Raw genomic sequence first — 25,836 nt, 5'->3', positions numbered from 1 at the left:
AGAGGGGGTGTGGCCAGACACCACAGAGGCTTGGCTAACCATTAGAGAGTGCATAATCTGGCCCCTTGATAAATATATATAGTAAATACTGCTAGTGCATCATGATAATGTATAGAAATGTGCGGCGGGCACTTTTCGTGTTTTGCCTTTTGGTTTGGTTCTAATTCCCCGCACGTGTTTTGGTTTTGCTTTTAGATCTGGATGATTTTTGAAAAAAACATAAAAACAGCTAAAATCACAGAATTTGGGGGTAATTTTGATCCTACGCTATTATTAACCTCAATAACATTCATTTCCAGTCTATTCTGAACACCTCACACATCACAATATTGTTTATAGGCCTAAAAGTTGCACCGAGGTCGCTGTATGACTAAGCTAAGCGACACAAGTGTGCGGCACAAATACCTGGCCCATCTAGAAGTGGCACTGCAGTGGCAGACAGGATGGCAGATTTAAAAAAAGGCCCTAAACAGCACATCATGCAAAGATAAAAAAGTGGTACAATGAGGTCGCTGTATGACTAAGCTAAGGGACACAAGTGTGCGGCACAAACAACATGGGATGTGCTGGAATTTACCCAGATGTAATACATGCACAATATTGGTGGCACAGGATAGCATACCCCTAAACCAAACACACACACACACAGCAAAGCCTGTAAAATTAATTTGGAAAATAATAACCCTGTTATTTGGAGCTATTATACTAATATGCAGCACAGATGAGCGTACCCCTACACCACACAGGGCAAACCCTGTAAAAATTATTTGGATGATAATAATATAAGTAATATATATAAGCCTTTTATTTGGAGTAAATAATATACAGCACAGGACAGCACCACTGAACTTATATGGCAGCACCACTGGACTGGACTTATACGGAATTATATGTCAGGATAACTGGAATTATACGGCAGGATCACTGGACTTATACGCCAGTACCACTGTAATTATATGATAGGATCACTGGATTTATACGGCAGTACCGCTGGACATATACGGCAGTACCGCTGGACATATACGGCAGTATCAATGGACATATACGGCAGTATCACTGGACATATACGGTAGGATCACTGGACATATACGGCAGTATCAATGGACATATACGGCAGGATCACTGGACTTATACAGCAGTATCACTGGAATAATATGGCATAATCACTGGAATTATACAGTAGGATCACTGGTTTATATGGCAGTACTGCTGGACATATACAGTACCGCTGGACATATATGGCAGGATCACTGGACATATACGGCAGTACCACTAGACATACACGGCAGTACCACTGGACATATACGGCAGCACAGGGACACTACCACTGGACTGATGCAGGACAACACAGCACCACTGCAATGGACTGGACTTATACAGCAGCACTGGACATATGGCAGCAGAGGACACCACTGTGACTGGTCACTGGACTGACTGATGCACAGGACATTACCACTGGTCTGATGCAGGACAACACAGCAACACTGTAAAGGACTTATTATTATACAGCAGCACTGGACATATGGCAGCAGAGGACACCACCACTGTGACTGGACTGATGCAGCACAATACACCACCACTGAACTGATGCAGCACAACACAGCACCCTATACAGCAGCACTGGACATATGGCAGCAGAGGACATCACCACTGTGACTGGACAGATGCAGCACAAGACACGGACACTGAGAGCATGAAGACACGTCCTCTCTCTACACTCTCCAATGCCGGAGTGAAAATGGCGGCGATGCGTGGCTCCTTATACGGAATCCAAACCCCGCGAGAATCCGACAGCAGGATGATGACATTTTGCTTCGTTCTGGTTTCCGAGTCAGGCGGGAAAAGCCGAGCCTGACTCGGATCCGGGCTCGGAGCATGAAGTCTGGTAGGGTTCGGTTCTCTGAGAACCGAACCCGCTCATCTCTAATAATGTACCAGATTAATAACAGCAATGCACTGTAGAAAATACACCACAGACCTGTACAGTATAAAGTAACATATGACGTGGCTCCCCTATTTGAACCTCTGGAGCTGCCACTGATTATGTATAATTAAAGTATATAGTCTGTAACCTGATCCCTAGAGGAGAAAGTAGGTCCTAAGGCAGTAGGGCCGGGCGTTTCCTCTGTACTGCTTTGGGACAGTCCAACCCTGCATAACACTGGCCCTCATTCAGATGTGGTTGGAGTTGCTATCGCAGCTGCTTACATAGAAGCAGCAGCAATAGCACTAATATGGTAATGTAGCATGAGGCGTCATAGAGGAGCGATCACGTCTGAATTAGGCCCTAAATTAGCAAAGCTGTGACTGCTTGCGATTGCATGTTGGTGTCCGACCAGCACAGGGCAAGGCTGCCCAGCATGCAATCGCAAGCAGTTGCAGTTTTGCTGATTTAGGGCTTAATTGAGACCTGATTGCTCCTTGCAAATTTGCAGAGGTCTGCGATCAGATAGTCACCGCCCATAGAGAGTGAAAACCCTCCCCATGCAAGTGTGCGAATGCATGTGTACGCCGTGCGAAATCATAGCCTGACAGCGGACATCTGCAAATCTACTTGCAACTAACTCACTATCGAATGATTTTTCCAGTCTGTGTGTAGCCCAGGACTTACAGTACTCCTACAGTGCAATAGAATCAGGCTGTTCAGGGCCGGAGCTGATGTCACACACCCTCACAGAAAACGCTTAGGACTGCCAGTTACTACCCAAAAACGTCCACACCATTTTTGCACCCAAAATTTCCGCACCATTCTGTCACTGCTTGGTGTCGCGCCTGCGCATTGCAGTGCTTACGCAGTCATAAGATAATTGGCCGCTGTGCGATTTCAAACAACAGTGATCAGGTCTGAATTAGGCCCTTGGACAGAATCAGGTCCTTTGATTGGTTCAGTGGTTTCAGACTTTGGGGTCTATTTACTATGCCTTGGATGGAGATAAAGTGGATGGAGATAAAGTACCAGCCAATCAGCTCCTGTCATTTTTCAAACCCAGCCTGTAACATGGCAGTTATGAGCTGATTGGCTGGGACTTTATCTCCGTCCACTTTATCTCCATCCAAGGCTTAGTAAATGGACCCCTTTATCTCAATTAGACAAACAAACAAACAAACAGACACACACTCTCATTTATAAGATGTATAGAAAAGCCAAACGTTTGTGAACGCACACCATATACTTTTCTGAAGCTATTTTGATCCAGTAAATCTAGTATTCTTAATATTTAAATATTTCACTGAGAAACTGCTATTGGTTCTGCATTAAAATTTTGAGATGAGCTTCTCCTCTGTTGAAAACCTCTGCCTCGCAATCATTCTTCCAAAGGTCTTACCTTGATGCTTCATTACGCTCTCCTCACTATTTTAAATGGTGAAAAAAGTCCACACAAAACTAAATAAGAGCAAGACTTTGGTGAAACGTTATCTCGGAAGATTTGTCTGGCATATTGGGGAGAGCAGTAAAACCCTCTGTTACTGTCCAGATAGATGACATTTTAGATGATATTATGGGCCTGACTTAGAGGTGCACAGAGTACATCCCGCCTGACTTAGAGGTGCACAGATAGTACATCCCGCCTGACTTAGAGGTGCACAGATAGTACATCCCGCCTGACTTAGAGGTGCACAGATAGTACATCCCGCCTGACTTAGAGGTGCACAGATAGTACATCCCGCCTGACTTAGAGGTGCACAGATAGTACATCCCGCCTGACTTGGAGGTGCACAGAGAGTACATCCCGCCTGACTTAGAGGTGCACAGATAGTACATCCCGCCTGACTTAGAGGTGCACAGAGTACATCCCGCCTGACTTAGAGGTGCACAGATAGTACATCCCGCCTGACTTAGAGGTGCACAGATAGTACATCCCGCCTGACTTAGAGGTGCACAGAGTACATCCCGCCTGACTTAGAGGTGCACAGATAGTACATCCCGCCTGACTTAGAGGTGCACAGATAGTACATCCCGCCTGACTTAGAGGTGCACAGATAGTACATCCCGCCTGACTTAGAGGTGCACAGATAGTACATCCCGCCTGACTTAGAGGTGCACAGATAGTACATCCCGCCTGACTTAGAGGTGCACAGAAAGCACGCACAGCAGTGATATCTTATGGATTTGCTACTGTGAAAATATGCAAATGGCAGCTTTAGCTTTCCCTTTGTGTACATCCGTGTGACAGTCTGAGCAATCCCTGTAACACCCAATTTGCATATTTGAGCAATGACCAACTGCACTGTTGTATCCATTCATTCCAATAGCTACACACCATTGGTTGCAACATCATCTCCTCCTGCATCCCCTGTCTGGCGTAGAGGCTCCCATGTAACTATCTCAAAATATGGCCACTGTGGCTGTAGTGCTGTGTATAAGATTACATAGCCATCACACCTTCATGTATTGCGATCACTTTACGTCAACTCCCAGCCTCCACCCTGAAATGCATATTGATCGAATATGCTGTCTCAAGTCATAAAAACTGTATATTTTTGTCCAATGTATAGGCTACTGCCCCCATTGGGAGGCAGTCAATTGACCACCTGTCGGGATCTCAGCGGTCAGGATACCGACTCCGGAATCCTGACACCAGCTGAAATATTGGAGGTCGGAGTCCTGCCCGCCGGCTGGTTACCCCTTGGAGGGGAATAGAAACCTGTGGCGACCAAAGGTCGCCACCGGGCCCGAAACATGGCAAGCGCAGCGAGTCCGCAAGGGGACACGCTGTGCTCGCTGCTTGGCTCCCGGCGTCTGTCTTCTGACTGCTGGGATCCTGACCGCCAGGATCTCGTAATGATCCCCCCACATCAGTTCAAAACATGTGTAGTAAAGGTTTTCTAGACTTTTCATTCACAGTAACAAATAATCACTCAACTACGCAAGCAATGGCACTGCGTCCATATCTTAATGAGGCCCTATGTCCCAACCAAGTTACATAGTACCTTCACAAACACCTCATAAGCATGCTGGCAAAACTGTGGCCAATTAGGATTTTTCTTGAATGTTTGATGGAACTGTCATTGACAAAAGCTAATTTCCCTACACCATCAGTGGATTAATGATCCCATAAAACACGATATTTATCCTACAGAACTTGCCCTGCAAATTAAAGTTTATCTTAATTAGAAATATACATTTTTCAGGAGGTTAACCTTCATCAAACAGAAAGTGGTCAATTCAACTACATGCAAGTTTAGAAAAGTGAACTTGCATCATAAAAATGGTATATATCGCAGCAATTTGCAAGAAAAAGCAAGATTCAAGTAGAAATAGGAAATTGCGGGACTTAAGGCGATGTCATGCATTTGTTCTACAAAAGATACCTGGCAGATTAACATGAAAAAGTGGGGAGATCATCCTGAACCCCCAAAAAGTGGACACTAAGGGGTATATTTACTAAGGTCCCGATTTTGACCGAGATGCCGTTTTTTCATCAAAGTGTCATCTCGGTAATTTACTAAGCAAAAATCACGGCAGTGATGAGGGCATTCGTAATATTTTGGAAGTCCTAGGAAAAAATCACGAATCAATACACCATCGGTCAAATACGCCTGCAATTTGCTAGAAATCGGGAATTTACTAAAAAGTGCAAAACACAAACACTGCCGACAATAGCCAAACACTGCCGTGATAAAATACAAATCGTGAAAAAGTGCTAAAAAAAAACAGACCTGCTTTTTTATCCCGTGTTTGTATAGGCATGCACGGATCCATGAGATCCGTGCATGTTTTTCAGTGGGAACGGGGGGGAAATGTTATAAATTTTCTGGAAAAAAATTGCGTGGGGTCCCCCCTCCTAAGGCAAACCAGCCTCGGGCTCTTTGAGCCGATCCTGGTTGCAGAAATATGGGAAAAAAATGGACAGGGGTTCCCCCATATTTAAGCAACCAGCATCGGGCTCTGTGCCTGGTCCTGGTTCCAAAAATACGGGGGACAAAAAGAGTAGGGGTCCCCCGTATTTTTGAAACCAGCACCGGGCTCCACTAGCTGGACAGATAATGCCACAGCCGGGGGTCACTTTTATACAGTGCCTTGCGGTCGTGGCATCAAATATCCAACTAGTCACCCCTGGCCGGGGTACCCTAGGGGAGTGGGGACCCCTTCAATCAAGGGGCCCCTCCCCCCCAGCCACCCAAGGGCCAGGGGTGAAGCCCGAGGCTGTCCCCCCCATCCAATAGGCTGCGGATGGGGGGCTGATAGCCTTTGTGAAAAGTGATTGATATTGTTTTTAGTAGCAGTACTACAAGGCCCAGCAAGCCTCCCCCGCAAGCTGGTACTTGGAGAACCACAAGTACCAGCATGCGGCGGAAAAACGGGCCCGCTGGTACCTGTAGTACTACTACTAAAAAAATACCCCAATAAAGACAACACACACACACCGTGAAAGTATAACTTTAATACATCCATCCACACCTCCATATACACATACTTACCTTATGTTCCCACGCAGGTCGGTCCTCTTCTCCAGTAGAATCCATTGTGTACCTGTAGTAAAAATTATACTCACATAATCCAGTGTTTTCGGCTCCTCTGTAAATCCTTTTGTAATCCACGTACTTGAAAAAATAAAAAAACGGATACCCGACCACGAACTGAAAGGGGACCCATGTTTTCAAATGGGCCCCCTTTCCCCGAATGCCAGAAACCCACTCTGACTGATGTCTAAGTGGGTTTCTTCAGCCAATCAGGGAGCGCTACGTTGTGACACCCTCCTGATCGGCTGTGTGCTCCTGTACTGTATGACAGGCGGCACACGGCAGTGTTACAATGTAGCGCCTATGCGCTCCATTGTAACTAATGGTGGGAACTTTGAGGTCAGCGGTGAGGTCACTTTCGGTCAACCGCTGACCTGAAAGTTCCCACCATTGGTTACAATGGAGCGCATAGGCGCTACATTGTAACACTGCCGTGTGCCGCCTGTCATACAGTACAGGAGCACACAGACGATCAGGAGGGTGCCACAACGTAGCGCTCCCTGATTGGCTGAAGAAACCCACTTAGACATCAGTCAGAGTGGGTTTCTGGCATTCGGGGAAAGGGGACCCATGTGAAAACATGGGTCCCCTTTCAGTTCGTGGTCGGATATCAGTTTTTTTATTTTTTCAAGTACGTGGATTACAAAAGGATTTACCGAGGAGCCGAAAACACTGGATTATGTGAGTATAATTTTTTCTACAGGTACACCATGGATTCTACTGGAGAAGAGGACCGACCTGCGTGGGAACATAAGGTAAGTATGTGTATATGGAGGTGTGGATGGATGTATTAAAGTTATACTTTCAAGGTGTGTGTGTGTGTGTGTTGTCTTTATTGGGGTATTTTTTTAGTAGTAGTACTACAGGTACCAGCGGGCCCGTTTTTCCGCCGCATGCTGGTACTTGTGGTTCTCCAAGTACCAGCTTGCGGGGGAGGCTTGCTGGGCCTTGTAGTACTGCTACTAAAAACAATATCAATCACTTTTCACAAAGGCTATCAGCAGCCTATTGGATGGGGGGGACAGCCTCGGGCTTCACCCCTGACCCTTGGGTGGCTGGGGGGGGACCCCTTGATTGAAGGGGTCCCCACTCCCCCAGGGTACCCCGGCCAGGGGTGACTAGTTGGATATTTGATGCCACGGCCGCAAGGCACTGTATAAAAGTGACCCCCGGCTGTGGCATTATCTGTCCAGCTAGTGGAGCCCGGTGCTGGTTTCAAAAATACGGGGGACCCCTACTCTTTTTGTCCCCCGTATTTTTGGAACCAGGACCAGGCGCAGAGCCCGATGCTGGTTGCTTAAATATGGGGGAACCCCTGTCCATTTTTTTCCCATATTTCTGCAACCAGGATCGGCTCAAAGAGCCCGAGGCTGGTTTGCCTTAGGAGGGGGCACCCCACGCAATTTTTTTTTTTACATTTAAACTTTATTTTTTTGTTAAACAAAGTGCACAATGAAGCCCAGCACGGATCTCTCAGATCCGGCCGAGATTCATTGTATTAAAGTCGGCAGTGTTTTACAAGTCACTCACGTAAAACACTGCCAAAAAAAACGAATGACATCGACATCGGAAAACCCAAAAAAGCAGAATACGGAAGCTTAGTCAATTAGTCGTAATCAATTCAAAAAGTTGCATATTTACACTTTCGATGTCATTCGTGATTGAACTTTGACCTCAAACGGGAAAACACGAATCTTAGTAAATTTACCTCTAAGATGGCAGAAGCATACAGAAGGCTATTAGCGGCCATTAGTAAAGAATTGGACGTTCTTAAAAGGTGCATTTTTACTTTTTTTGTAATATGGATAAATTAATCTCTGCAATTGTTTTTCAGCAAATTAAAGCCTTTACAGTATTTTGGGGTACAGAAAATTGTATGATTTTTCACTGTTTTTATACAAGTTTGTGAAATGTTGTAAAAAACCCCCACTTCTAAACCGTTTCCCATTAATGCAACACATCCCCACTTCATTGAACCCAATGTTTTTATTTTTTTAAAGGAATTCACCTGAAAAGGGACATGTCTCTATTGTAGTGGAGTTACAAGAGGGGCGCGGCCACACCTGAGTGTCACCCACCGAGGGTTGACACATAAGGGGCTCCTGCTCAGTGACAGGAGCTGGGTGCTGCACTGTAACCCTGGCTCCTGTCACCGTGTAGAAGCCGGAACTGCAAACAAGGCATCTTCCGGGTGCGGCCTGTATCTTCCGGAGCCCCGGAGTGATGAAAATGGGGTTCGGGAAGCCTGACCTCGCCCCTCTCCCACTAAGTCACACCCTATCCTGCTAAACCACGCCCCTCTTTGAGCCTGTCGCACCGGGTGTCAAGCAGGTTCTCTATTGGCCAAATTATACTATTTAAATCCCTCCTAGGGTATTATAATGCACTGGGAGCAGTGTAAAAGATGTACTGCACTGTGGTGGTCATTCAGAGTTGTCCTCTAGCTACATTTGTTCGCTGTACAGCGATGAGGCTAAAAAACGGCACTTCTGTGCATGCGTATGTGGCGCAATGCACACGTGCGACGTACTATTAAAATGAACTATGTAGTTTCACACAGGGTCCAGCGATGCATTTCAGTTGCAATGGTTGCCGCAGAGTGATTGACATGAAGTGGGCGGTTCTGGGTGTCAACTGACCGTTTTCAGGGAGTGTTCGAAAAAAAACGCAGGCATGCCAGGAAAAATGCAGGCGTGGCTGGGCGAACGCAGGGCGTGTTTGTGACGTCAAAACAGGAACTGAACAGTCTGAAGTGATCGCAAGCTCTGAGTAGGTTTTGAGCTACTCTGAAACTGCACAACAAAAACTTTGTAGCTGCTCTGCGATCCATTCGTTCGTACTAAGCTAAAATACACTCCCAGTGGGCGGCAGCATAGCATTTACACGGCTGCTAAAAACAGCTAGCGAGCGATCAACTCGGAATGACCACCTATGTTCTGACATTTTTACCTCATATTAAAGAATTTCCCTACCTTTTCACCTGTTCAGGTATGCCCAAAGAATGCAAATTTACTAGGAAGATGGATTGCAAATTTGGAAATGAATTGCAAATGCCATTCGCTGTGGGAGTAGCTAGCAGGACCCAACTTGCTCCTAATTGATTTGACTCATGAATTGAATTGAATTGACTCATGTCCCTATTTTAGCTTTATTGTTATTGTTATTTCATTTGTGCTGTTTTCACATTATCAAATATTTTGCTAATACTGGAAATATACAGTGTGTTTCAGTTATTTATTGGTCTCTTTAACGCTTTCACTGAACAGTTACATATTTGAGATGCATCAAACCTTGGAGAAAGATGCAGGAGATTTATGAAAGCTTGGAGAAAGATAAAGTGATAAGAGATAAAGTACCAGTCAATCAGCTTCTGCTATTTTGCAAGCTGTGTTTAAAACAAAAGTCTTTCTGTTTTGTTTACATATATGGTATTAATACTGGCACGCAGCTGGTACTAAGGGCCTAATTCAGACCTGGACACTGCTGCAACAGCCTGGTGAAATGTGCGCATGTACAGCAGATGCACTGCATGTGCACACAGCGAAATGCAAAGGCATCTCACTTGTGCGATCGCCTCTGCTTGATTGACAGGCAGAGGTGGTCGAAGGGTGTGCCACATCGTTGCGGCTGCATTTTTGGGGAGCAGTCCAGACAATGCAGGTGTGTCCTGGTCATTTGCGGGGCGGGTCGTGGCTGCGGCCAAAAATATGGCGGGTAGCCGCCTGCCTTTGCAGCTAGGCTGTGTAGACAGGGAGCTACTCGGCAGGTGCAAAAGCATCACCGATGTGCGATGCTTCCGCACGTCTGTGGGGGGTGGGGAGGAGGTCCCAGCATGCGGGGCGGACTAGCCCTGTGCTGTGCGTCCCCCCGTACATCAGAGATTTTGATGGTAGATGTGCGTTTTTTCGAACATCTAAGAACAGGTCTGAATTAGGCCCTATGTACAATATGTGTAAAATCGAGCATAGGTGTATTTCTTTTCTGTGTTGCACATAACAAGAGCTGCTTAGTTGGAACATTATCTCTCTCCACTTTATCTCTCTCCAAAATTTGACACATGTCAACCATTATCTCTCTCTCTCTCTTTTTCTCACACAATACAATATATTGGGGGTCATTCCGACCCGATCGCTGCAGTTTATCGCAGCGCAGCGATCGGGTCGGATCTGCACATGCGCCGGCGCATGCTGGACGGCCAAAGGCCGTTGTATTGTAGCGATCACCTCTGCTTGATTGACAGGCAGAGGCGGTCGCTGGGCAGGAGGGGTTAAGCTGCCGTTTAGGGGGCGCGGTCCGTCCAACGCAGGCATGGCCGGACCATTGGGGGGGCGGGCCGTGGCGGCTGCGTGACGTCACACGCAGCCGCTGCGACCCAGGCAGCGAGGAGGTTCTCCCGGCCAGCCGCAGGAGCTGCGCTGGCCGGGAGCAACTCCTCAAATGCAAAAGCATCGCCGCTGTGCGATGCTTTTGCATTTCTGCGGGGGGTGGGGGGGCGGCACTGACATGCGGGTGGACTAGCCCTGTTCTGGGTATCCCCCCGCATGTCTGAGTGCCTGATCGTAGCTGTGTTAAATTTAGCACAGCTACGATCAACTCGGAATGACCCCCATTGTGAGAGTTGCTTAAAGCAAAAGTTCCAAAAGAACAATTACATGTCTCAGTGCTTTGCAGGTAACATGTGCAATGTATACCAATAATGTGTACCTTCAATTGCAAAAGGCTTGCCCACAGTCAGTAACTTGCATTCAGCATCTATAGAAACCTCATAGTCCAAGAGCGCTTTATCCATGATGAAAGCATCCAATGTTTCTGGGTCATTTCTGCATAGATTTAGAGAAAAAATACAAAAACATGATTTGTATTGTGTGCATTTACACAGTGAAAACAGTAACAGTACCATGAAGTTTAGCGTCTAGGCTGTATGCATAAAGTATATGCTGTAAATGCAGACTACAGCATACAAATCTCTCTTAATGCTGCTGTTTCTACTCTACAGCTAGGTCATCTCTAGTGGCAGAAAACAGACTCTCACCCAGATGACACTAGCTGCTGCAGCTCATTCTCCCTTATCTAGTCACATGAAGTGTAGTGCGACCTGTACACTTGAGTTTCCTTAATGTTGTAGTGCAGTGACTGACAACAGGAGTTGATGGGTCTTTTTACTAAGCCTTGGATGGAGATAAAGTGAATGGAGATAAAGTACCAGCCAATCAGCTCCTATCTGCCATGTCACAGTCTGGGTTTGGAAAATGACAGTTAGGAGCTGATTGGCTGGTACTTTATCTCTGTGCACTTTATCTCCATCCAAGGCTTAGTAAATAGACCCTGGAGTCACTGGAGAGAATATACTTTGGTATGTAATCACTAAGTCGACATTCATAATGTTTACACATTAATATTGACAGTTATGATATCAACATGGTGAAAATGTCAGCACCTAACACAGTTTCCCAAACTCTGCCGTTACAGACCAGTTTTCCATGCTTGAGTTTTGATGTTTAAATCAAAATGACTGAGGTACTAATTAAATCACTTGTGCTCAAACATGGATATCCTTAAAACCTGGACTGCAATGGCGGAGTTTGTGAAACCCTGATCTAACATGTCGACATCTGTAAAATGTCTACATGGACAGAATTTTGACATCAGGGTTATGGCTAAGTAAGCTTGTGGGTTAGGATTAGGGCAGTGTTTGCCAACCTCTATCCTCCCGGCACAATAATAGTCCAGATTTAAAGAAATCTAGGTTTGAGTCCTGATGTTTAAATCAAAATATCTGAGGTACTAATTAAGTCAACTTTGCTTAATTATGTCTATCCCTAAAACCTGGACTGTTAGTGTGTCATGAGGACCCTTGGATTAGTGTTAGGGTTAGGACAACACATTGTTGTCACTCTGATCATACAGAGTGTATCAGTGTTCATCAGTGTTGATATGGTGAATTGTGACATGATAGCCATATCAACAAGCTCTTTGGCAACCTTATGACTCATGTCAACATTATGAATGTCAATGTAGACATAATATACCAAATTCAATACTTGCTATGTGTCCCTTTGTTTTACAGCCATGCTCATCCATCCACGCCGCGCCGAGTTAGTGTACTGACCGTATATTCCTATGGACGTGTGTGCCTGGATTGCTGCGAATACGCCAAGCTGCAGGCTGGATGAGCGTGGCTACATCCATACATACACTATCGTCACACAATATACTGCCTGCAGGGGATCCGTGTATTGGTTACAGTGATCTTCTTCTTGTAATCAATCATCAAGAGTCTTTACTATACAGTACTCTTGATTGTTAGATATTATTTTCACTCCTAGATACAGCCTCATACATACATAAGATCTACTAGAGGAAAATAAACCTTCTAGTAGGATTGAGGGAGAATGAAAAAGTAATAAATCTTTAAGAACATTGAAATTTAACACTGAGGCTGAGGCTATTATAGAGAATTCCTTCCGACGTTATTATTGTTGTTGTCATAAACCAGGAAATAAAGAGTTTGTCACTTGATTTCTACAATAAAAACCAAAGTACACAAACTTACTCTCACAATAGCATTGTCTACATTAGAAAATCAAAACTGAGGATCTGATTCAGAAGTGGACTGAGGTGTAGAAACGATTGCGACTTTTGTCACAGCCGCTATTGCAAATGTATGCTAATACTGCAGCCAATGGGCTTCCTACTGAGACGCCCACTGCCTGCGTCTCTAATCTGCTGCGGTGCGTTGAAGGTTACACCATCGAGCGCACGGTGGCCACACCCTCAGACATTAGAGAAACCCTATGGATGCTCGGAATGTCCGAAGCTACATGGCCATCTGTGCCAGTGGAACGGCGTGGAATCTATCCCTGATACTGGCACTTTCACGACACAGCCATCACCGAAAGCCACTATTCCAGTCACCGCCCAGGAATGCCTCTAAAAACTGCATGAAACTTCATGCAATTGTAATATGCATCTGCCGGTGAAAACAACTGAGGTGCATGCACAGTGCATCTCCGCTGCATTCCAGATTTAAAACATTGGGCGCTTTTGCCTGATGTTCTAAATCCATCCACCTCTGAATCAGGCCCTGAGTAGTTTTAAGAATAAAACATCAGAGCATACTGTCATTTATAACTGAAGCATATATTTACAGGTAGACACCCTGTCTAACTATTGGTAAAAATAATCATATGCAGTGTTGGATTTTACTTGTGGGCTGCAGAATTGCAGCCCCCCTAGTAACATTTGCCACTTGCAGCCTAGCAGTAGCAGTGACTTCCCATTGAAAGCACTCCCTGTTAATCACAGCCAGACAGGCAGTCCTAGGGTGTTTGCTCCCCCTGGGACTACCATAGCAGAGAGAACATTTCCCATGGGAAGCCACTGCCCTACTATTACAACAACCCAATCTGACTTCTACCGCAGTCGATGCAGACCCTAGAAGCCAGCCTGTTGTCTACCGGTGCTGAACTTAAGATTCACCGATGGACTTGAGCCTTGTCTCCCACCAGTCTTAAGCTCCGCATCCCAATGATATCAATTGTCAATCGCTGGGAGGGCAAGGAGCTGGGAGGAGATCCGACAGGTAAGGAGGCCACACTGATCAAGTGGTATACATTAGTAACCACAGCTACATGTACCACAAAACACTGACATAACAACACTAAAATATTATTTTTAAAAACAATATCCGCTCCATGGGACTGTTGTGTCAGTTCAATACTTTAGGGAGGAGTTTAATTTCAATTTTTTAATATTTAGTTTCTAAATGACTCAATTTAAAGGAAATATAGTCTAACAAATTTGTGACTTTTCAGTTAAAAATCTGTATTATCTTTCTATAGACTTCTCGGGCCAGATGTAATGACGTCCGAGATGGCCAGAGGTAAGAGTTCCTGGCCGAACTCAGATGTTCTTTTGAAGTGGCAATCATATAAAAGGCAAAACCATGCCATGTACATATTTGCAGCCTAAAAAAACATACAAGTTTGGCCAGGAACCCGAACATCATTGCATCTGGCCCCTGATGACTTACTATTATTATCCTATATAATAAAAAGCTAACGCTGCTCCTCACCTCTATATCAGAAATTCAAGTGTTTTGCATGCCAGCGGCCACTAGATGGCTCCCAATGGAGCAATTCAAGTGGTGCTCCGTTCGGGCTTGCACATCCAATGGTGCTGACATTATTGTTATACTAACATGATGCTCCGTCATTTTGACGGGCTATTAATTTGTGTTTTAATAATTAAATAAGCTGTTAACTAATTACAAATGAAATACACATAACAATGCTAACCTTTGTTAAACCTTATTTTCAGTATAAATACACAAAAGAAAATGGGGGAGACATATCAAAACTTCTAAAGTGAAGAAGATTCCCATAGCAAGCTACCAGTTTCTATGTATCATGTATCGGGTGGTCTTCAGGTTGCCGACTGTCGGGATCCCGGCGCACAGTATACCGGCGCTGGGATCCCGACAGCCGGCATACCGACAGTTTATCTCCCTCGTGGGGGTCCACGACCCCCCTGGAGGGAGAATAAATAGCGTGGCGTGCATAGCGCGCCACAGTGCCCGCAGCATGGCGAGCGCGCAAGGGGCTCTTTTGCGCTCACCGCGCTGTCGGTATGCCGGCGGTCGGGCTTCTGGCGCCAGTATGCTGGTTGCCGGGAGCCCGGCCTCCGGCATACCATACCACACCCCATGTATCATGTATCAAGTACATTTTTTAAAGTGACAGCTAGAGGTTATAGTTTGCTATGTGACTATGTCCTCTTAGTTTGATGGATCTCCCCCCAAGAGACAGGCCAACATGCAATAACATAGATGTAAATTACTTTAGAAATGCAACTCCATCAGATGTCGAGGGTGTGTTATATCTCCTCATGTACTCATGCATCTCAGGGAAACTCTTCTTCACATAGTCTTCAGCACTGCTTTCTTTTACTGTTCCAAAGCGAAACCCTTGGGAGGGATGATGTAACTATAAAACATAGATGAATCTGTTATTACTTTATTATAGAACAAACTGAAAATACTATTTGTCTTGGTTCTTTTGTTTTTGTAATATAAATTACAATTGAATGTGAAATCCTGTTTGAATTACAATAGAGATAAATGCAAAATGATAGCACAAAAACATATAAAACACCATAAATACACTTTACATTAAGCATTAAGGCAGTTCAAAATGTATGCTTATATACAGTAATACTAGCATAATAACATCAGAGAGAAAATTATAGCTTACTCTACAGGAACAATCTTTTTATAGAAGTGTTATTTTGGTACCCATGTTGTGATATAATATTATTATACTTTTATTTATAGAGCCCTAAAAAGGTTTCACAATGTTGTACACAGTGCATACAAATGTACAGTATAAATATAACAGGACACACGCAATATATACATGGTAGTTAATAACTGCTGCTGCGCCACACAGGCATCCTAGTCGCGACATACAAATAGCGCAGGTAGGCAAAGTAAGGTGTGATAAGTCATAAGAGAATCCACAGCATGCAATACACAGCTTCATCACTGGGTGGCAATTGTTACACTAATGAAAACTACAGTACAATGCTGAATAGCAGTGGATGGAAATGGCATTACAGAATACGGAACAATGTAGCAAGCCCTGACAAGCGGGTCAGTGCACCTAAATATAGTGGTTCTGTTTTCATATATTAATACTGCAGGGCGAAGTACGAAATCACTGGAAGGGCAGGCACCCAGTGACAATACGAACAAGGAAAAAATAGACACTTTGTGCGCTTAAATACTAATAGCAGCCCTTGGATATCAAAAGAACCTTTCACCGTGATTCACAATAGTGTAATAAAACAATGGATGTGGCACCACGTGGCGCTACTCGATACCCTCAAATCAAAAAAATCCTTACACAATAGAGTCGGATTTGGTTCTCATAGATGGTAGAACTCATGTGATAAAATCAGGTCTCATATATGATAAAACTCATAGGTCTAAAATGCAAAAAAACATACAGAACATAGTGCAACTCTGTTATGAAAAACCAACAAGCTTTAATTTGTATGGTCCCACTCACATAAAGCGGTAATAATATTGCATGTAGATAATCAGAAATGCTGAGATAGCCGCTGTCACTCAATGGAACAGATCTCCTTCATAGATGACTTAAAAAGGAAAAGAAAGTAATAGTGCAACACAGTCTTAAAAGACAAGCAAATTTAATAATGAATGCACTCACAGACATAGAATAAGATACAGCATGTAGAGGATCGAAGAGACTCATGTACAAATGGGCTGCTGCTGAAGAAACAACTTTTAAGCATAATCACCGCAAAGTCCCAGTAATGTGCCGTCTCCAGCCACTCAAAAAACACAGCTCCCGTCCGTACGTCCTCGTCCTCACAAACTCCCTGCTTGAGTGCATTCATTATTAAATTTGCTTGTCTTTTAAGACGGTGTTGCACTATTACTTTCTTTTCCTTTTTAAGTCATCTATGAAGGAGATCTGTTCCATTGAGTGACAGCGGCTATCTCAGCATTTCTGATTATCTACATGCAATATTATTACCGCTTTATGTGAAAAAGGGACCATACAAATTAAAGCTTGTTGGTTTTTCATAACAGAGTTGCACTATGTTCTGTATGTTTTTTTGCATTTTAGACCTATGAGTTTTATCATATATGAGACCTGATTTTATCACATGAGCTCTACCATCTATGAGAACCAAATCCGACTCTATTGTGTAAGGATTTTTTTGATTTGAGGGTATCGAGTAGCGCCACTTGGTGCCACATCCATTGTTTTATTACCCAGTGACAATATGCCTTACAACTGAAAGGTTCCCTGGTGCGCTGTATAAAATGATCCCTACATTACTTTAAAGTTTAAATATACAAAAAGATTTGCTCAGCATCTCCAATGCACACAAAGAAAGGCACAGTTCATAGTTCTACACAGCTCTCTAAAATAAAAAAAAAATCATTACAATCAGTGATAGTGTTGGGACACACAGCACTATAAAAAGAAATTTGAGTGACATTACTATGTAACTCCCTTGGCATTGTGGTATCACCGAGGGTTACGATGCCCATGAGCTAGGGGTCGATTCCCGCAAAGGACATACTTGTATATCTGTGTAGAAAGTAGCATCCGAAAAGTAACATTATATCTGTTTAAAAATTAGCATTCACAGTTTTCTTCTAGTTTTCCCCAAAAAAGTTCTGTTGTGCTTTGTATACAGACTCTGACATGCACAGAGATATACAGTCAAAATTAGAAAAAAAACTGTGCATGCTACTTTTTGCACAGATATACAATACAAGCGTGGCTTTTCAAACTGCGAGAGACTGAGTTTACTGTACTTCTTCCTGGGCCTCCACATTACTTTAATAGGCAGCCTCCCCTCACCACTAATCCCTCCCACTGTTAGATTTGTGATTTCAAGGACTGGGTGTACTGTTTAGTAATTTACTAACCCAACATGGCCGGTAGACTACTGTATGTAAGTGAATGGCTCATGCTGAATTTGGTTGGGGGAAGGGATCACAGAAGGCACATTCATTTTTAATGCATATTAGCATTGTGCATGCACTGAGAGATCGAGTGATGCCTGGCATGAGTGAGCCATCAGTTGCCGGGCAGCTCTGCTAATGTCGGGTGTCTTTTTTACCATAAATGCATCTTATACACATCGTTATGCAAATAGGATGCACAAGTAGTTTCTACTGATTAAAATTATATGCAACATGTTTATATTCTGTCTGCTAGTCTGGCTTTATCTGCAAACAAAATACTATGTTACAGTGATTTTCAGGAAAACACTGTAACATAGAATTTCAATAGCAGATACATCCGCAGTCTCACACTTAATCCTATTTGCATAGTCAAAGTGTATAAGATGCATTTACGGCAAGAAAAGACACCCAACGTTAGCAGAGCTGCCCAGCAACTGATGGTTCACTCACGCCGGGTATCTCTCGATCTCTAGCTGCATGCACAATACTTACATGCCCAGGGCCGGCGCTACCATTAGGCAGCTTTAGGCAGATGCCTATGAGCGCCGGCCGCTGGAGGGCGGCACCGCACAATGCCAATGAAAGAATGCCTTACTTATTTTTCCCTTAATTCACTTTTTAAAAATGACCGGGTCCTGCAGGATGCGCTGTGAGTCAGAGTGTGCACACAGTTCTCTGACACATAGCATGTCCTGCAGGACCCGGTCATTCCTCAGTGGCTGTTTTCCATGTCAGTCACCTTCGGCAGCATGCCCCTCCATGCAACGCTTAGGCTTTCCATCATATCAGGGCGGGAACCCTGAGCCGGATTGGTCCTGGTCATTTGTTGCCTCTGCAGCAGAAGGGGAGACTAGAAAGGTATTTGTGGTGCGCTGTGCAGCAGTGTCAGATGGGGGGCGGATAGGGCACTGTGTGGCTGTCATCAACTTGTCCTCCGTTGTTCGTAAACTCTGCATGCTGCAGTACTTTTCCGGGATCAGACATTGATTGATTATGTCTGCCACAGTCTGTCTGTATCGAGTGCTGAGCTGCCTGCCCGGCACTCTGCTAACGCTCACACTCCCCCGGGCAGCAGCTGCAGTGTAAATCACTCTGCAGGATACCTGGATTTCCAAACCGAAAGATATGTCCACTTACTGTGTTTCTCAGATTATTGTTTATTTAAAATGAAAACAAATTAGCAGATAAAAAATATTTTGTGTTTATTTACATTTCTTGTCCATATTAAGCTTTTTTTCTTTTTTTGGAGAAGTGCTGTTTGTCTGCACACATTTCGTCAAGCAACTGTGGATGGTGTGTTCAGTGTGTAATTAGTGTTTTTAGTTTCCTGTAAGATCAGAGAGTAATGCTGGGTACACGATATCCGCTATATCTATAGACGGACCAAGCAATGTGTTGTGCATACACACTGCTTGATCTGTTGTGACTGCCATCACGAACTAGGCGAGCATTTATATGCGCACACCCAGTTCTGCTGTCAATCACCGCCGGCGTCTGCAGCAAGTGTACGGGCGGTCGGCTGACCGCCAGTACACACAGCACAATGTGCCAATAGATCGGTAGATGTATTGGCCGTCAGCTGTGCTGCAGGGCCGATATATCTATAAATGCTAATGCATACACATGGTCACTTGAAACACTGGACTTAATGTATGTATAGACAGTTACTTATCTAGATCCGCCACTGCAGCGCTGTGGGGGGTGCGTGTCTATCTCATCAGTGCAGCACAAGCAGCAGCGCCAGGTAACACAGGAGGGCGCAGCCTTGGGCTGGGCAGGAGTGTGGTGACGCTGTCACAGAGGGTGGCTCTGTCACCCATTCTTGTGACCACGGAGCGCACATAACTACAGCTGTCCCTGGTCCTTTCCCATGCTGCTCTGTTCTCTCCCTTTCTGGCCTGTACAGCAGGAGGAGGCAATCTGTGGCTCTCTATGGCTATGGTGCAGGTATTAGAACCAGGCTTACTGATGGTTACTGCACCTGGGAGCCTGAGCAGGTTGCGTATCAGGCCTACAGTATCTTCTGTGCAGTCTGTGTTATATTTTATAGATAGTAGCTCAGGTTGTAAATCTGGATGCTAGAATAAAGAGAGCCTTTTACTGCCGGCATGCTGGGCATTGCATTATTATTATCTTTTATTTATAGCTGTACAGTAACTAAAGGTCAACAGACTGGGTCCTTCAGGATGCCCTGTGAGTCAGAGTCCTATATGTACCTCAGCCAATGCTGAGAAATGGTATTGGCTGAGGTGCACACAGGACTGACTCACAGGGTGTCCTGCAGGACTCGGTCATTCCTCCAGTGCCGGAACCGCTATCAGTCACCTCCTTTCTCCCAGTACTGACCAAACTGCTTTCTACCCTTGCCCCCAGCACTTACTGCCCCTAATCCCCTGCTTGCCCTGAGAACTGCCCCAACTGCTATCTACTGGACTCCCTCAGCCTTGCGGGGATCTGTTGGACTCCGAGGAGGAAGCCACAACTGCACCCAGGGTGGCAAGGGCTTTGTCAAACCCCAGATGATCTGCCCCCCCTCCCAGCCGGCCCTGACAGGTACCAGCGACAGGGAGTCCAAGCCTGGCAGTCTCTACCCCGTGCACAAGTGCATTTTAAAGGTCAATATCCGCCCACTTTCCACCCTCACCAGAGCCACAGCATCAGCCAGAAGGACAACCACAGTCAGTGCCTCACACCTCAGCTGGCTGTCATTCATCTGACCGGGAGGAGATTTGCAGCAACAGTACCTCTCTAGTGCCTGAAAGGTGTCAGCTGGCTATAGATGGGCAAAATAGCATGGCAAAACATTAATGTGTGTGTGTGTGTGTGTGTGTATATATATATATATATATGTATATGTGTGTATATATATATATATATATATATATATATTGGGGGGGGTCAGCTGAAGATTTGCCTAGGGTGCTGAGAAACCTTGCACCGGCCCTGTACATGCCTTATAAATAAATGTGCCTTTTGGGTTCTCTACCCCCAACCAAAGCTAGCATGAGCCATTAATTTACTTTCAGTAGTCTACAGGCCATGTTGTGTTTGTCATTTACTAAGATGTACACCCAGTCTGTGATATCACAAGTCTCACAGGGGATGGGATTAGTGGTGGGGGAGGCTGTCTATTAAAGAAATGGGGAGGCCCAGTAAAAAGTACAGTAAACTCAGTATCATAAAGATAACACTCTCGTAATTTGAAAAGCCACATTTGTATTGTATATTTGTGTAAAAAGTAGCATTATATCTGTATAAAAAGTAGCATTGACGGTTTTCTTCTGATTTTCCCATAACAATTTATGTCATACTTTGTCTACAGGCGCAGGCATTCACACAAATATACAGTCAAAATTAGAAAAAAAAACTGTGAATGTTACTTTTTACACAGATCTACAATACAGGTCTGGCTTTTGAAATTAAGAGAGTGTTATCTTATGAGTTTGAGTTTACTGCACTTCTTTCCAGGCCTCCCCACTGTTTTAATAGGCAGTCTCCCTCAATCCTAATCCCACCCCCTGTGAGACTTGTGATTTTACAGACATGGTGTACTGCTTAGTAAAACACAACATGGTTGATACACTGCTGGATGCAAATTAATTTCTCATGCTGTCATTTACTAATCAGTACACCTAGTCCATGTAATCTCAAGTCTCACAGGGGGTGGAATTGGTGCTGGGAAGGCTGCCTATTAAAACAATGGGGAGGTCTAGGAAGAAGTACAAAAAACTCAGTCTCATAAAGATGTGTCTTACGTAATTTGAAAAGCCATACTTGTATATCTGTGGAAAAAGTAGCATATACCACTTTTTTCTAATTTTGAATGTATAACTGTGTGCATGTCTTATTATTATTTATTACCAGTTATTTATATAGTGCACACATATTCTGCAGCACTTTAAAGAGGGAATATTTGGCCATTTACATCAGTCCCTGCCCCAGTGGAGTTTACAATCTATATTCCCTATCACAATACACGCAGACACATGTACTGTATATGAAGCACAATATAACTTGTTTTGGGAAAATTGAAAAAAAAAATGGTGAATGCTACTTTGTACACAGATATACAAGTGTGTCCTTTGTGGGAATGGAACCGTAGCTCATGGGTATGGTAACCATCAGTGATACCACTATGCCAAGAGAGCTATGGAGACAGGTGACTGACACCTGCAGTGACATAGTGACGTTGCTCATTGTAGTTTTTTTAATAGTGCTGTTTGTCCCTACTCTATTGCTGATTGTAATTATTTTTTTTTTTCTTTTAGATAGCTGTGTAAAGCTCTGAACTGAGCTTTTCTTTTTGTGCGTCGGGGACACTGAGCCAATCTTTCTCTGTGTTCACATTTTTTATTGATTTAGAGATCATCCAAAAAAGTAGCTCTTAAATTACAAGCATTATTTGACTTTACAATGGAGACTTCACACATGCGTAATAGTGGTTTTCAAAAGTGACACTTGGTAGATGAACAGCAGTATTGCACACGATGGAGATTTAATTAATTACACTGTAACTGAATACATCCCGCTGTAACAGGACACAGACAATCATAATGCGACTAGTTTTTCGCACTACACAACACATGGAGGATAGATGAGCATGGCTACATCTGAATGTATACAGTCACTATAAATTGAAACCGAGCCCTGGTTGAACCTATATCACAAATGATGGGTGTAGTAGATACAAAGACACTGATTGCAAAAAGAATACCAAAGGGGAGGAGATATTGACAGTTAAGGAAAGGAAGAGTATACAAAGGGATTTGGTTAAGATACCAGCTGTTGGGATTGCAGTAGTCGGAAATACTGGTGCCGGAATCCCAACACCCATCAATGCTGGGATTCGTAAGCTTATCGGGTGGGTTAGGCCCGGGTGAGAGGTTAGGTTTAGCTGGTATCTGGGGAAGAGGGTTAGGGTTAGGCTGTGGGGGGAGGTTAGGGTTAGGCTGTGTAGAGGGTTAGGGAAGGGGAGGTTAGGTTTAGGCATCACTGGGGGAGGTTAGGGTTAGGCACTAAGGGGGAGATTAGGTTTTGGCACTAAGGGGCTAAGGGGGAAGTTAGGGTTAGGCTATGAAAAGGGAGGGTTAGGAGGTAGGGGAGAGGGTATAAAATACTTACCGCTCCCTTTTGGGATTTCAAAGACTGGGATGCCAACATTGGTATTGTGACAGCCAACATCCCATCCAGCAGTCATACAGGATCCATACAAGGAGAGAGGGCACTGTTTGTGGGAGGGTAAAATCTATAGGGCAGGGGTAGACAGACATGGGCCACACAAAGTGATGAGTCAGTGTGTGGGCTAGGGGCACATGATCCGGGCTCCAGATCAGAGGGGGTGCCAACTGTAATCCCCCTAACACCCCCTCCACCTGCGGCAACAGTCACTTTGGGTCCGACGGACCTGCCACCTGACAAGGACTCGGACGTACTGCTATGAATAAACTGAAAATAAACTACAGTTCCCAGCAGCCCTTGCTGCCAGGGCAACGGCTGCTGGGAACTATAGTTTACTTTTAGTGTATTCATTGTAATGCGGTACACCCAGCAGAGCCAGATTCAGAGGGGGCAAGTTTCCTCAGTCCCCCTCATGCCTCCAAGTCATTAATCAGTCCAGCAGTCACAATGAAGTGCAGTGCAGCCAGAGATGCAGGCCGAAATGGGGACAGGGGTACATGGAACTCTACTGTACAGTCAGTTCCAGGCAAGCCAGCAGCATGGAAAAAAGGAGGGGAGGAGACCTCACTATCCAGCAGCAGCCTAAGCCAGCCTAAATTGTGAGTGTGACTCAGGGAAGGGGTACTGTATGTACTTATGTGTGTGTGTGTGTGTGTGTGTGTGGGGGACGGGGGGGGACTGTATTAATGTAGGCATGTGTGTGACTTTATGTGGATAGGTGTCTGACTATGTATGTGACTGTATATATGTGTATACAGGTGTTTGTATGTATACATGTGTGACTTTATATGTATGTGGATAGGTGTGTGACTTTATATATTTATACATGCATGTATGTATTGGTTATTGTTTTCTATATTCTTAATCTGCAGCCCAAATAAATTAAAAGTATGAATTTGATTAGCCAACCCCTCCCCAAAAAGCTTTACAGTAGCTACCAGAGGTTTGCACTTACGGAGTTGAAATACACACACACACACACACACACACACACACACACACACACACACACACACACATACTGTATACACATACAGTTATACGCATGCGGGGGAGGGGGCACAAAAATACTGCCTTGTCCCGGTTGACAAAAGTCCTAGTTTCGGCCCTGCTGAAGGTGAGAGTGGTAAACTGTCAACAGTTGAGACCAAAAGTGGTGGATACTGGCAGAGGGCAGGTGGAAGTGTGGAAATGTTTGAGGAATATGACTGGGTAGGTGCTTTATAGTTGAGTTTGAAAATATTGAATAAGACTCTGTAGGGGAAGGGTAGCCAATGTAGATTCTGGCAGACACAGAGTAGTTGGAGAGAAAAATTAGTAGGATGGCATCATTTAATATGGACTGGAATGGAGAGAAAAAGTCAGATAGATGGAGACTGAATTAATCCAGTGACCAAAGAGTGGATGAGGGTCTTAGATGCATTACGGCACATTGAGAAAGTCTGATATTACAAAGGCACAAGTGGCATAAATGGGAGAGGGCATGAAAGTGGCATTTAAAAGAGGGGACAGAGTTGAGGCTTACACCTAGAGAAAAGAGGAGGTGACGTTGTCTATTAATGAAATGATGTCTACTGCACATGCACCTGCGATATTCCGGAGACTAATTACTACTGCGCATGCGTGGCAGCCATTTTGGGAGTGATTTTTGCAGCGGTTGCAGTGCCTGACATGGGACTCTGGAAAGGAAAGTGTTAAAACATGGATGTAGTGTGTGCACATTACACCCATTATAGAAATGCCATTGTTGGCACTAAGGGGATTACCACTGGTGAATCTATTACCACAGAGGGTTGGAGGATAATGTCACTAGGAAGGATCTATTGCCACTGGTGTGGGGGCAATGTTATAATAAGGACATATAGACACTGGGGGGCTTGACATTCCCTAGGTATTTTGTTCACTAAAATATTTAAATATGATTTTGAAATAATATATTTTTTTTGTTTAATTAAAAAAAAAAATACATGTGATTTTTGTGACAAATAGTGTATTAACCAGTTACTGTAAATGGCTAATAGTGTGTGGATGGCTGGTAGGCTTTTATGAATAGGTGTGTTTTCAGGGTACATTTGAATCCCTTCAGGTTGCTAGCTAGAGTTCTTGATAGGATGGTGTGTTCCAGAGGAGGAGAGCAGCTTGTGAGAATTATTGGATGCAGGAGTGATAATTCTCAGTTCTGAAGTATCTCAGTGAAAATGCTACAGTATGACCATTTTTTATTTTGGACACTGACACTTTAACACTATTGCACATATGAATGTTTTAGTTAGATTGTATAAGTGACGTGTACATAAAACTGTGGTTTCCTGTATAAATTGTACCTGATTTTGTGCAAAAGTGACCAAAATGTTATTTCGGGACTTGTTCACCATCACATCTAACTATGGCCCTAATTCAGATCTGCTCACAGCAGAAAATGTGTTAGCTAATGGGCAAAACCATGTGCACTGAAGGGGGGTGGGGGTGGGCAGATATAACGTGCAGACGGAGTTAGATTTGGGTGGGTTATTTTGTTTCTGTGCAGGGTAAATATTGGCTGCTTTATTTTTACACTGCAATTTAGTTTCAGTTTGAACACACCCCACCCAAATCTAACTCTCTCTGCACATGTTATATCTGCCCCCCCTGCAGTGCACATGGTTTTGCCCATTAGCTAAGAAATTTGCTGCTGCGATCTGATCTGA

General features: G+C 44.3%; 1 protein-coding gene across 1 annotated transcript in view; it reads right to left on the bottom strand.

Moving 5' to 3' along the window:
* Positions 1-25,836, bottom strand: part of GRIN3A (glutamate ionotropic receptor NMDA type subunit 3A) — a 427,769-nt gene that overhangs the window by 150,949 nt on the left and 250,984 nt on the right. Inside the window, exons 4-5 of the mRNA XM_063914221.1 lie at positions 15,304-15,449; positions 11,170-11,285 (exon numbers count right to left, since the gene is read on the bottom strand). Of these exons, the coding sequence (XP_063770291.1) occupies positions 11,170-11,285; positions 15,304-15,449 (262 nt within the window). The remainder of the gene's footprint in view (positions 1-11,169; positions 11,286-15,303; positions 15,450-25,836) is intronic.

This window comes from Pseudophryne corroboree, chromosome 1 (assembly GCF_028390025.1).
Source record: "Pseudophryne corroboree isolate aPseCor3 chromosome 1, aPseCor3.hap2, whole genome shotgun sequence".
Lineage (NCBI taxonomy): Eukaryota > Metazoa > Chordata > Amphibia > Anura > Myobatrachidae > Pseudophryne > Pseudophryne corroboree.
This window is presented reverse-complemented; position numbering and strand designations above follow the sequence as displayed.